The following is a 12,657-nucleotide window of genomic DNA, read 5'->3' on the forward strand; positions in this document are numbered from 1 at the left end:
GGCCCCAGGACCTGCACTCGGTTGCTTCAGTGCTCTTTCTGTTGACTTAGCCACTGTCCATGAGCCTTTCCTACCCGACAACGCCCAGCCTAGATGGTATGTATTCACGGGGCTCCCTTCAGACTTGACTTGCCCGCTCCTTCACCCTCCAGATGGCCAGCCGAGCTCCTCCAGACTTCTTCATGGAGCTCTAGGAAGGGGCCAGCTGCCCCTTCACATACTCAGAGAACCTTCCCCTGACCGCCCACCCCCTCAAAAAAAAGTGAATCCCAAACACCCTTTTCCTAGAGAGGGTATGCTTCAGAGAAGACTCTTTGCTTTCAGTGCTTATTTTCTTTCTCCTCTAAATCTGTGCTCTCTCCCTGACCCCTCCACACACTTGATCTGGATGCCTGCTGACCTCCTAGGACTGCCTCAACTTCTCTCCAGTCAGCATCAATAATAAGGATCACCAACATGTATAGACATTTAGAATATACAAAGCACTTCAGTAAAACGGGATATAATAATAGTTGCTACCTAATAGAAGGAATACTTGATGCCGAGCACAGTGTGCAGCATGCCATAAAGGTTCAATAAATGGTGGCTGTAGCTATCACTTTCCCCTCATCCTGTCCCCTGCCCCTTACTATGGTTCAAGGACAGGGAGTTCCACTTGCCAAGTTCCAACCCCAAGTACCTGGCCCAAGTTGGGTGACTTATACCTGGGTTCCCATTTACCACGGTCTCTCTGTGAGGGAAGTTATAATTATCCCCATCTCACAGCTGAGGAGACTGAGGCTCAAAGAGACATGGCCACCTGCCCAAGGTCACACCGCTCATAGGGGCAGTACTTGGATCTTGGATTTCGCACCACAAGGCTGTGCTCTTCCCACTCCACCGTGCTGACTCACTTTTCTGTTTTGATGGTCCTTTCCCATCTTGGAGCAAGTGTGCTTCCTGAGGGTGGGGTGCTCTCTGAGGTGGTGGAGCGGGGCGGGTACTCCTCATGAGAATCTAGGACGACAAGGCTTGCCACCTGCTCAGAGGCTTAAATTTCTCTGCAAGGGCCCTTGGCTAAATTAGGTAATGGGTTAGGGCTTTAGGAGGGGTGGGGCTCGCTGACCCCAGGATCTGATTGGCCAGGGTATCCAGTCCTGGGGAGCACGGAGGTGGGAGGAGAGGGTGCCCCTACAAATCCTGTGGGCTGGAGTGGGCCAAGACATCTTTGGGTGGTACAGCGCAGAGGAGGTGACCTGCAGCAGAGGAGTCCCAGTGACCTGCAACCATGGTAAGGAGAAGGAGGGACTCTGTTCCCTTACTCGCTAGGGCACTTCTGGGCTTCTCTGAGGACAGATCTGTGTGCTCTGGGGGGCAGTAACTTGGACGTTTGAAGATGGAGCATGAAGGTTTCTTGGAACCCAGGTTTCTCGGAGAAAGCCTGGGAAGAAGGCCTTCAACTTCTCTTGGAAGGGGAGGGCTGGGATGTTCCAGGGATTGATCCTCAAGGCTTGCCGGTTCTTCCAGACCTTCTGGGACTTCCAGCAATGTAAGTCATAGAGCTGTGAGGGGGTCTTAGCTTGGCTCTCTCATGGTACAGATGAGGACACTGAGAGCCAGAGTGAGCTGACTAAGGTCACCCAGTGAGCCAGTGGCAGGAGTGGGCTAGAAGCCTGCCCAAACCTCCTATTGTCAGTGACAGAAAAAGGTTCCCCTGGAAGTAAGGAGGCCTGCAACACCTGGAAGCAGCTCAGGGGCAGGGACCCAAGAGCCCTGAGAGTGATAGGAAAGGATAGAAGACAGCAGACTAGAGTTAGAGAGACTTCAGCTTCTCAGAAAGGGGTCCTGATTTGGGGTTGTCATTTTCCTCTGAGACTTCCCTCCCCACTTCAAGGAGTAACCAGACCCCAGGGACCAGCTGCTGTTGCCCACACCTGACTAAAAATAGCCTGCCCTCCTGGCCTAGGGAAATGGGGGGAGGGAAGCAAGGAGCCGGGCCAGAGGCTGAAGAACTCCTTGGACACCTCAGCCCTTCCTTGCTGCCAGCTGCTGTGCAATGGCTCCTCCTCCATGAAGCCTACCCAGATAGTCTGGCTTGGATGTGACTGGAAACTCCCACGGCAATCTTGTTTTCACCCCCTGAAGGCCTCCATTCCATTCTGCCCAGTATGAGAGGTCTTTAATGACTGAATCATAAGAAGGAATCTTAACATTTGGAGCTGCATCTTCCATCTCTTCAAGTTCTCAGAATAATGTGTTCCACTCTTCTTGGTGGTCCCAGTACCTGGTTGTGGCCTGACACATACTAAGAGCTCAAGAACTTTGTGTTGCATTATTATTTATTGGAGAACAAACATTTACTGAGTACCTCCTAAAGCACTAGGCACCATTAGGACCTATGAAAAACGGGAAAATCATGCTGGAAATGTGCTGGGGCTTTACAAAACCCTTTCATGTTCATGATTTCATCTCTATGATGAATTTCAATCACAGTTCAATCTGAGTGATTTGCCCATGGTCACCGGGGTGGGGGGTGTTCCTGACTTGGCCTCAGATTGACCAGTGAAGAGGCCTTGAACATAATCTCTGTCTCCTTCTTATCTCTTCTAAATGGGGCTGGGTGCCTGGAGGCCAGGAAGGAGATGTGGCAAGTTTGGACCTGGTCTTCTGGAGAAGTGGGGGCGGGGTGTGCTTACAGAAATGGGGGTTGGGAAGAATGGAGCTATGGCAAGAATCTGTGCTAGGCCTGCCCTTTCTGCTCTTTGACTCTCTGTGTCTTCTGCAGACGGACCAGCAGGCTGAGGCCCGGTCCTACCTCAGCGAGGAGATGATTGCTGGTGAGTGAGGGTGGAGGGCTGGGTGTTTGCAGGTGTGTGTGTGTGTGGGGGGAGGGGCATGGTTGGCGCAGGGCAGGGTGGGAGGGCAGGTGTATCTATGATGCGGGCTCTGGAGGTGACAGCGAAGCCAGGTTCCCTTCAGCCCTGGGCCCTCATCCTCCCTGGCAGAGTTCAAGGCTGCCTTTGACATGTTCGACGCTGATGGTGGCGGTGACATCAGCGTTAAGGAGTTGGGCACCGTGATGAGGATGCTGGGCCAGACACCTACCAAAGAGGAGTTAGACGCCATCATCGAGGAGGTGGATGAGGATGGTGAGCGGGTGGCCCTTGGAGGCCAGTGTGGTGATGGTGGGGAGGGGCGGGCATCCGGGGCTCAGGCCCACTCAGCCACCCTCTCCGCTCAGGCAGCGGCACCATTGACTTCGAGGAGTTCTTGGTCATGATGGTGCGCCAGATGAAAGAAGACGCGAAGGGCAAGACCGAGGAGGAGCTGGCCGAGTGTTTCCGCATTTTCGACAGGTGCACTGGGGGCCTGGGGGCCTGGTCGGCAGGCAGGGCGCCAAGCTGCCCCGGTGTGAGGGTATGGGAGGGCAGTTCCGCGTGGTCAGGGCAGGTTGCTACGGCCCTCAGCCTGGTCTTGCCCCTCTGCCCCGAAGGAACGCAGATGGCTACATCGACCCCGAGGAACTGGCTGAGATTTTCAGAGCTTCCGGGGAGCACGTGACGGACGAGGAGATCGAGTCCCTGATGAAAGACGGAGACAAAAATAACGATGGCCGCATTGACTTCGATGGTGAGGGCCGCGGGGGCGGGGACGGGGAAGGGGGCCACGTGGGAGCGTCCAGGGCGTGCATGGATGCGGTTGGTACCCACCCGGGTGTCCTTGGCCTTGAGGGCAGGGCTGGGCATAGCCTGACCAGGTCCCCTTTACCCCTGTGAGCCGGTATTGCGCTGGGGCGCCTTGGTGCTATTTATCAATTGGTAACACGGCGCCCCTCGGCGTCGCCAGAGCCAACGTCCCTGACCCTTGTCGTCTCCTTCCCCGCAGAGTTCCTGAAGATGATGGAGGGCGTGCAGTAAGGAATTGACCCTTGCTTGCGCCGAGAGCGCGCGTCCCTCGGGCGCGGGCGGATCCCCCAGTCCCCGCCGAGTTCCACCTCTGCCCGGGAGGGAGGTGTGGATCCTTCTGGGTCTGTGTCTGGAATGAATAAAAGCAAACCTTGCAAAGCGCGTGGCTTGAGTGACCCGAGGGCCGGGGCATCTGGTCTCAGGGCCGCCTGGCTGGGCCGCTGTCCAGGCGCCACCCCGAGCGCTCCCGGGGGGCCGGGAGCTAAGGGATGCTGAAGGGCGCCGGGCCGCAGGAGCCCGAGGCGGCGGCCACCGAGTGTCGGGCCGCGCTCGCATAGCTCGGCGGTTTGGTGGCCGGCTACCAGCAGCTGAGCTGAGTCAGGGTGAGCCCGCGGAGGGTGCACGGGTGGGAGGGTGTGTGTAGGGTGAGGGTGCGTCAGGCGGCTGGACCCGGGGGGCAGGACCCTGCAGCCTCCTCACTTCCCCACCGACCTTTCTTTCTGGAGCCTTTGGGTACTGGGTGCCGCACTCGTCTCACCTTATGCAGGCTACCGCTCTGGGGAGCTGGGAGTGTGTTGTGTGTCCACTCATCCGAGGCAGAATGGTTTCTGCCTGTTCTTACGCGGGCTTACTAGGTGCGAGGTGCCTTCGATGGTAGGGGTAAGGGTGGGCACACAGCCATGAAGGAGGTGCTGACCTGTCATCTCGACCCTAGATCCCTGCCTCCGCAGGTCTCCCTGCCTGATGGCCCCTCCAATGCGCTCAATAGAGGGCCACCAACTTGATCAGGTTAGAGGGAAGTCTGATGGAGCCACTTCCCAGTTGGAAGCAGTTCAAGGCTCCCCATTGCTTCTAGAATCCAAATCCAAATTCCTCCCTCTGCTCCCCGCCTCCCCATAACCCTCTTTCGGAATTGCAGCCACATTGGGAAATTGACCATTCCTGATATGGAAGTGCATACACTTTGAACGCCTTGGGCCTTTGCAAATGTTCTTGCCTGAAATGCCTTTCCTCCTTACAAACTCTAACTCACAAGACACCATCTTCAGATACCATCTTCTCCTTCCTTGATGGCACTGGCTCCCAGCTCTGGCTCCTGGAGCCCTTTGTACACAACACAATTACAGCAGGCATCAGGCCATAACTAATCAAGTGCAGTGGTAGTTAAGCTTTAGAGTCAGGCTGCCTGAGTTCAAATCTTCACTGCCTGTGACACATTAAACCACTCTGTGCCTCATTTTCCTCATCTGAGAAATGCAGATAATGACAGTAGGACCTACCTCACAGCGTTGTGTGCAAAGTGCTTAGAATAGTGCCTGGCACCTAGTAAGCGTTTAATAAATGCTAACTAGATGCTGTGGGGTCAATTCCAACTCATGGCAACCCCCATGTGTTTCAGAGAAGAACTGTACTCCATAGAGTTTTCAATGGCTGTGACCTTTTAGAAGCAGATCACCAGGCTTTTCTCTTAAGGTGCCTCTGGGTGGGTTTGAACCACCAATCATTCAGTTAATAGCCAAGCACTTAAAAATCTGTGCCACTCACAATGGAATACTACACAACGATAAAGAACAACGATGAATCTGTGAAACACCTTATAACATGGAGGAATCTGGAAGACATTATGCTGAATGAATTTAGTCAGTCACAAAAGGACAAATATTGTATAAGACCACTATTATAAGAACTTAAGAAAAGGCTTAAACACAGAAGAAAACATTCTTTGATGGTTCCGAGGGTGGGAAGGGAGGGAGAGGGTTATTCACTAACTAGATAGCAGATAAGAATTATCTTAGGTGAAGGGAAGGACAGTACACACTACAGGGGAAGTCAGCACAATTGGACTAAACCAAAGCTAGGAAGTATCCTGAATACAACCAAATACTTTGAGGGACAGAGTAGCAGGGGCAGGGGTCTGGGGACCATGCTTTCAGGGGACATCTAGGTCAACTGGCATAACAAAGTTTATTAAGAAAATGTTCTGCATCCTACTTTGGTGAGTGGCGTCTGAGGTCTTAAAAGCTAGCTAGTGGCCATCTAAGATGCATCAATTGGTCCCAAGCACCTGGAGTAAAGGAGAATGAAGAACACCAAAGTCACAAGGAAAGCATTAGCCCAAGAGGCAGAAAGGGCCACAAAAACCACAGGCTCCATCAGCCTGAGACCAGAACTAGATGGTGCCTGGCGACCACCAATGACCGCCCTGACAGGGAACACAACAGAGAGTCCCTGTTGAAGCAGGAGAAAAGTGGGGTGCAGAACTCAAATTCTAGTGAAAAGACCAGACTTAATGGCCTGAGACTGGAGGAACCCCAGAGAGCATGGCCCCCCGACTCTGTCAACCCAGCACTAAAACCATTCCTGAGGCCAACTCTTCAGTCAAAGATTAGACTGGACTATGGGACATAAAATGATACTCATGAAGAGTGTGCTTCTTAGCTCAAGTAGATATGTGAGACTAAATGGGCAGCTCCTGCCCGGCGGTCAGATGAGAAGGCAGAGGGGTCAGGAGCTGGTTGAATGGACACAGAAAATCCGGGGTGGAAAGGAGGGATGTACTATCACAGTATAGGGAGAGCAATTAGGGTCAATTAACAAAGTATGTATAAATTTTTGTATGAGAGACTAATTTGAATTGTAAACTTTCACTTAAAGTACAATAAAATGAAATTAAAAAAAAATCTGTGCCACCCAGGGATGGCTTTTAATGAATCAGTTGTTATCATCATTATCATCATCATCATTTTGTTTCTCAGTTTTATTTTTGTTGCTGTTGGGAATATGCACAGCAAAACATACACCAATTCAACAGTTTCTACATGTACAATTTAGTGACACTGATTACATTCTTCGAGTTGTGCGACCATTCTGACCCTCCTTTTCTGAGCTGTTCCTCCCTCATTAACATAAACTTACTGCCCCCTAAGGTTCCTGTCTAATCTTTCGAGTTGCTGTTGTCACCATCCTCATTCTTAAAACTCTGAACTCTCCGGTTCTTACTCACTGCTACAGGCCTCCCTCTCTTTAATGTTCTCTTTTCCCCTTTCTGTCCAGTTCATAAGTCTCCAGTTTGTATTTCTAGCTGGAATCAGTGCTCGAGTTTACTTATCATCACTATGTATTGAGTGCCTACTGTGTGCTATGCATTGCACGCGTTGTCTCATTTCACCCACACAACCCTAGAGGCAAGGCCCCTTGTGATCGGACATCTGTGCTATTCCACCAGCCTGTCTTCCTCATCTCCCCATGCTATCATATATCCCTGTGGCTCCATCGCCGTTTTCTGGAAAGCCTTCCCTGACCCTCTTATTTTGCCTTAAGTGCCCCACCTCTGTGCTTTCATAGCGATTTGTGAGTCCCGTACACATTGATTGATTGTTTACTATGTGCCAGGCACTGTTCTACAGTCCTTATGACTATTCTGTGAGGCAGGTACTTCCCATTTTATAGAGACTGTTGCCATGGAATCACTTCCGGCTCCTAGCAACCCTAGAACTGCCCCATAGGGTTTCCAAGGCTGTGCTCTTCATGGAAACAGACCACAAAGGGATTTTTTGGCTCACGAAACTGAGAAGTCATGGCATGGAGGCTAGAGTCTCACGTGTCACCTGTCTCTCAGCTATTGGCCTCTGTGTGGCTTCTGTCTGCAGCTGTCTCCATCAGCAGCCCAGACTTGCTGGCCCCATCTTTTAGCAACCCAATCAGTAAAATAATTTCTCTACCATTGATTAATTCTAAGAAAGACTCTGATTGGTTCTGAACGACAGAGTAGATTGACATAAAGTAGGTCATGTGACAATCTGGGGGACTAAACACCATGACCGACCGATGACCACACAGAGAGATTTCCTCAAAGGCAGACAAAAATCCGGCCCCTTCGGCCACCACCTATGAAGAACCAATTTAGCGTCAGGTACTGAGCTCTGCTCTTTAGACATCCTCTAAGCCAGTGATTTTCAAACTTGATCAAGTATCAGAATTACCTGGAGAGCTTGTTGTAACAGAGTGGGGCTGATAATCTGCATTTCTAACAAGCTGCCAGCTGATGCCTGAGCAGCTGGAAGGACCACACCTGGAGAATTGCTCTAAACCTTTGTTTAACTAGACCAGCAGCAATGGTATCACCTGGGAACGGATTAGAAATGCAGACTCTCAGGCCCCCCTTCTCCCCATCCCAGACCAACCTAATAAAAATTTGCATTTTAACAAGATCCCCACTTTGGATTGTGAAGCACTGCTCCAAGCCCCAGGAGAGGGCCAACAGTACAGTGAGGAAAGCGAGAAGACACCTGTGTTTCAATTCCAGCCGACAGCTTGATCTTTTTTCACATGTGGTTACCTGATGTGGGGATAGGGCAAGAAGGGCCTGGGCTAGCAGCTGGAGACAGGGCTGGGTGGGGACCTGCCCCTGCTGTCTCCACCCCCCACCTCACCCCACCCAGGCCTGCACAACTAGCTGCTGGGGGAGCTGACCAGGTTGGGTGCTGAGCCTAAGACCCGGGCCATCTTGGAGCACACCTGGGTGCTGTACTTGTCCACCTTCCTACAGGACCTGGGCCTGGCCGATCACCTCAGCCTGCTCTTCCCCTTGCCTTGCCCTGGCCCAGCATAGACCCAGCTGCTCAGTACTGGTGTCTCCTCCCAGGGGCCCAAAGACTGGAGCCTGCAGCAAGCCAGTGACTCCAGGGGCTAGGAGCCTGGGCCAGAGTGCAGGGGCTGGAGGAGCTGTTGGCAGAGATGGAGCTGTCCATGGGGGACCTGGGACTGGAAGTGAGCCCAGAGCTCGCTCAGTCCTGAGGCTTCTGACAGGAAACTGGCTTCCTGTCACTGTGTCCCCAGACCCTGGGCCTGCTGTAGGGTGGCCTGAGCCTTCTCTCTCCTTTTTCAGGGCCAGAACGCCTTCTAGTGTCAGAAGGTGGATATCTGGTCGCACTTCACCCTCAACACACACACACACTTTTCTACAACTATTGCTGTTTCAGCCTAAGGTCTGGTTCAGCCTTATCTGCAGCACACTGGAACAAACTCCACGAACATTCCTGGTGCACATCACAACCCCACAGAAACAGGCATTATTGTGACACCCATTATACAAATGAGGACAGAGATGCTGAGTTGTAAAATAAGGTCACAAGGGAACAAATACTAGTCACCCCACTGCTGGGCCCTACAGCTTAGCATCTGCTTCTCGTCTTTGGGGAAAAGAGCAGGGCAAGAAGAGCCCAGGTAGATCCTAAGCCTAACCTCCACAGCCAAGGGTCCCACCTCCAACTCTAGAGTAACTGCAAGGCAGCAACTTGCAAAAGGAAAACAAAACAAAACCCAAAATGTATTTATTTAATATATTCACAAAGGGCTCAAATGGAGACATAATTTAAAAAACAAACAAAACAAAAATGATGCCACAGCTTAAGATACAGAGTCCTACACAGAAATCAAGGAAAGGACAGACCAGCAAAGAAAAAAAATAAAGACAACACAAAGAGAGAGCCTACACAGACTGAGTCAGGGCTCTTGGCTGGAGACTTGCTTTGAGTAGGTTTCCTGCAGGTACTTCTTAAAGGCTGGAAGAGAATAGGTAGGTCTCGGTGAGTGATGGGGACAGGAGGAGCGAAGGTGGGCAAGAGGGCAGCTTGACCAGGGAAACAAAGCTTCGGGAGGTGGGGGAGAGGCTAGCTTCCCTCCTGGACCGCCTCTGCTTCCAGTGAGCCTGGGGAGGGCAGTCATTTGCCTTCTATTAAGAAGCCCTGCAACCTACATCAATGTGGATGGGGTTCAAAAATACCAGACCAAATCCATCATCATCGAGTCAATTCCAACCCATAGCGACCATATAGGACAGAGTAGAACTGCCCCATAGGGTTTCCAAGGCAGTAATCTTTATGGAAGCAGACTGCCACATCTTTCTGCCGCAGAGCGGCTGGTGGGTTTGAACTGCCAGCCTTTCAATTAGCACAAGAGCTTAATCACTGCGCCACCAGGGCGCCTCCAACGTGGATGGGGTGGGGGTTAATTTCCCGGTTTCATTACAAACAGACACACCAGGAGCACCAAGGTAGGGGCAGAGCTGGGCTGACCCACAACCGTCCTCAGGACACTGTCCTGAGTCACTGGGATCCTTTAGTTTGAGGACTGGGCAGGGAGCACCCTGTGCCTGAGGACAAAGGACCCACCTGTGGGGTTTTTCCAGAGTTCAGCAGCATGTGTGTTCAAAGGGCTATCGATGTTGGGTTCTGTGGGTGAAGAGAAAAAGAATGGTCAAGGGGTAGAAAAGGCTGGCCCAGGGGAGTCCCAGGTAGGTTCCCAGTGTGCAGAGGGAGGGAGTGGTCTCAGAAGTTACCTCCTAGCAGGCTCTGGATAGAGAGGAGGATGGTCCTGACGTCATATAGGGCAGACCACTTGTCCTTCAGGATGTCTAGGCAGATGTTACCCTGGGTGTCCACGTTGGGATGGTAGCAAGGCGTAAGGAACTTCACCGTGGGTGCATTGTAAGGATAGCCACTGGGGAACTCCAGAGAGAGCTTATACCTCAGGTCTTCATATACCTGGCATTTGGAGAAACAGAGGCAAGAGTGAGCAGCCCTACCCTGAGCGTCATTATCCCAATCCAAGCCTCAGACCAGGGGGTTTGCTAGGACATGGGAATTTCTGTCTGGGAATTAAAGACAAAAGACAAAACTCCAGGTTGGTTCTGGTGCTGTCTCTCCCATCTGGTGGCTCTGGTTACAACTGTGAGGTGCCCTGCAGGAGGTGAAAGTGCCCCCTTGGAGCGTCAGTGGAGAATCAAGAGGAGTTAGAGGGAACAGCAGCGATCCTTTGGTCCAAGGCTGTAAACTAATTAGAATTTTAATAAATTGCTAAGAAGTAAAAATTCCGAGATTTTGCACACAGGTCTCTGTTTCAATTTATCTCAAATCAGATCTGCAGCAATAGGAAGCAACCCCTTTGAGATTTGTGATGCCCCTCTCCCCCACCCCGCCCCTTCCCAAAAGGCTCATTTGTACTCCGTTCATTTACTTTGCTGTCTGGCCTCCCACAGGCATTTAAAGTTTTGCTTTAAACTGACACTCTTTGTAGACATGAAAAGAAGGAAGCCACAAGGCTCACAGCAGTGAACAACTCGGGGGAGTGTTTTGCCCAGCTGAAGCAGACTGGGCACTTGGATTTCCCCTCCCACCCACCCCCGACTTAGCAAAGTCACACTGATTGCACCCCAACTGTACACTTACTGTGCCAGCTGCTCCATGGATGGTCCCCACCCACTTGAAAAGGTTGTCTGATTCAGGGAAGGCAGAAATTCCTTTGTCGCCAGACATCTGGGGAGGAAACAACGCTCACTGGACTTCTAAGTACACTTTTTGGGAATAGCAATGGAGGTCAGTGGGCAAGCCCCTTCCCCTCAACCTGATCACATTTTGATCCAAAATAAAGCAACCAGACCAAGTTGAGAGAGTCTTCTGGGGGATGTGATTAGCTTGGGATTATAGAGAATCGTCACCAGGCTGAGGAGGGAGAGGTTATGCAAGGAAGCAAGAGGCAGCTCTGGACCCAGAATCATGTTAGTTGCTGGGAATTCACTTAACCTGCTATCAAGTGTTGGTTTCATATAAAGCTCAGGACTGGTTATAGAAAAGGCTTCACAGACCAGGGAGATATACAGTGTGGGAGTTGGAGGATTTCAACTAAATATTCATGGATGATGTAGAAAAGGACGTCTAGGAAGACAGCACTCCAAGAAGTGATAGGACTACAAATGCTAAGAAAAGTGGGGAGTTGCACAGGGTTAAAGCTCAGGGCAGGGAAGGAGAGCCAGGCTGGACAGAGGAAGGCTTTGTAGAGATAACTTCATTGTCAGGGGATGGGACTGGGAGAAGGAACTGCCGGAAGAAAGGGTGTAAGTGGAGTGTGTGAACTTCGGAAGTCAGCAGAGGGTGCTCATCTTTTTAGCCCCATGTCCAGCAAAGGGCCTGACATAGGAGGGAGGCTACTGATCACTGGACTACCTGACTGGGGATCTGGGCGGCTCAGTCACTCACCATGAGCGTCATCAACTCCTGCTGTAGCCTGCAGAGAGAGCATTGGGGTCACCTGGGGGTCTGGAGGAGCAGTAAGGGAGGCTTCCCCCTCATCTCATCTCCACCGTAGGATCCGAGTGAGTCCTCATTCTCCCGAATTCCAGGCTTCTGCAGGAAGCTTCTGGCATGTTCTCAATTCCTCCCCCTCTCCGCCCACCCCACGCCACGCCACGCCACGCCACAGGGACCCCGGCGCATCCTTATGTCGGCTCCGCCTCCGGAGAATATCGGCAGCGTCGCTCTTCTCCCGTCCTGCTTCGGAAGGTCTCAAAGGGCAGCCTGAGGTCCGAGCGTGTCGCTGCCGCAGCCCGCCAGACCTCCCCCGCCCCAGAAGGAGGTGGGGGTCCGGAAGTCCCGCTTTCGGCCCCAATGCCCCGGCATGCCGGGCCCCGGCGGGTGTTTCACCTCCGCCTCGCTCACCTCTTGCCCACGGAGCCCCGGGCGGCGCCCCCACTCGGTTCGGCCCCTTTCCGGGCGGCGACGACGCTGGCTGCGGCTGGGTCGCGGTTCTGGGAGGCCATCCGGGCGGCACTGGCAGGGAGACAGAAACTCGGAAGACAAGACGGCAACTACAGGGCCGAGGGCCCACCCGCCCGCGTTTGAATTGTAACCCTCTGGCCGCGCCGGCCAATCAGCGGCTCGCTTGGGTTTGATCCAGCCAATGAGGTTTGCCGGAACGCTCCGTCACCGCGCAACTG

General features: G+C 52.5%; 2 protein-coding genes across 2 annotated transcripts; one reads left to right on the forward strand and one right to left on the reverse strand.

Moving 5' to 3' along the window:
- The first annotated feature begins 1,202 nt into the window (after window positions 1-1,202).
- Window positions 1,203-3,954, forward strand: TNNC2 (troponin C2, fast skeletal type). The gene is made up of 6 exons (XM_004370297.1): window positions 1,203-1,270; window positions 2,765-2,816; window positions 2,985-3,128; window positions 3,221-3,335; window positions 3,473-3,609; window positions 3,865-3,954. The coding sequence occupies exons 1-6, from the start codon at window positions 1,268-1,270 to the stop codon at window positions 3,894-3,896; spliced, it is 483 nt and encodes a 160-aa protein (XP_004370354.1). The 5' UTR covers window positions 1,203-1,267; the 3' UTR covers window positions 3,897-3,954.
- A 5,198-nt stretch (window positions 3,955-9,152) lies between these two features.
- Window positions 9,153-12,600, reverse strand: UBE2C (ubiquitin conjugating enzyme E2 C). Its single transcript, XM_004370298.3, has 6 exons — window positions 12,380-12,600; window positions 11,921-11,948; window positions 11,114-11,200; window positions 10,225-10,429; window positions 10,058-10,117; window positions 9,153-9,448 (listed from the first exon to the last, which is right to left on the reverse strand). The coding sequence occupies exons 1-6, from the start codon at window positions 12,478-12,480 to the stop codon at window positions 9,390-9,392; spliced, it is 540 nt and encodes a 179-aa protein (XP_004370355.1). The 5' UTR covers window positions 12,481-12,600; the 3' UTR covers window positions 9,153-9,389.
- Between the last annotated feature and the right edge of the window lie 57 nt (window positions 12,601-12,657).

Source organism: Trichechus manatus, unplaced genomic scaffold, assembly GCF_000243295.1.
Source record: "Trichechus manatus latirostris isolate Lorelei unplaced genomic scaffold, TriManLat1.0 scaffold00008, whole genome shotgun sequence".
In the NCBI taxonomy this organism is placed as follows: domain Eukaryota; kingdom Metazoa; phylum Chordata; class Mammalia; order Sirenia; family Trichechidae; genus Trichechus; species Trichechus manatus.

Excerpts from the sequence above, each read along its gene's own strand:
- TNNC2 (XM_004370297.1), top strand. Across the intron at positions 2,817-2,984 it reads CAGCGAGGAGATGATTGCTG|AGTTCAAGGCTGCCTTTGAC; the intron begins GTGAGTGAGGGT and ends CCTCCCTGGCAG. Across the intron at positions 3,610-3,864 it reads TGGCCGCATTGACTTCGATG|AGTTCCTGAAGATGATGGAG; the intron begins GTGAGGGCCGCG and ends CCTTCCCCGCAG.
- UBE2C (XM_004370298.3), bottom strand. The coding sequence starts at position 12,480 with ATGGCCTCCCAGAACCGCGACCCAGCCGCAGCCAGCGTCGTCGCCGCC. Across the intron at positions 11,201-11,920 it reads AGGAGTTGATGACGCTCATG|ATGTCTGGCGACAAAGGAAT; the intron begins GTGAGTGACTGA and ends TTTCCTCCCCAG. Across the intron at positions 10,430-11,113 it reads TCCATGGAGCAGCTGGCACA|GTATATGAAGACCTGAGGTA; the intron begins GTAAGTGTACAG and ends TCCAAATGCCAG.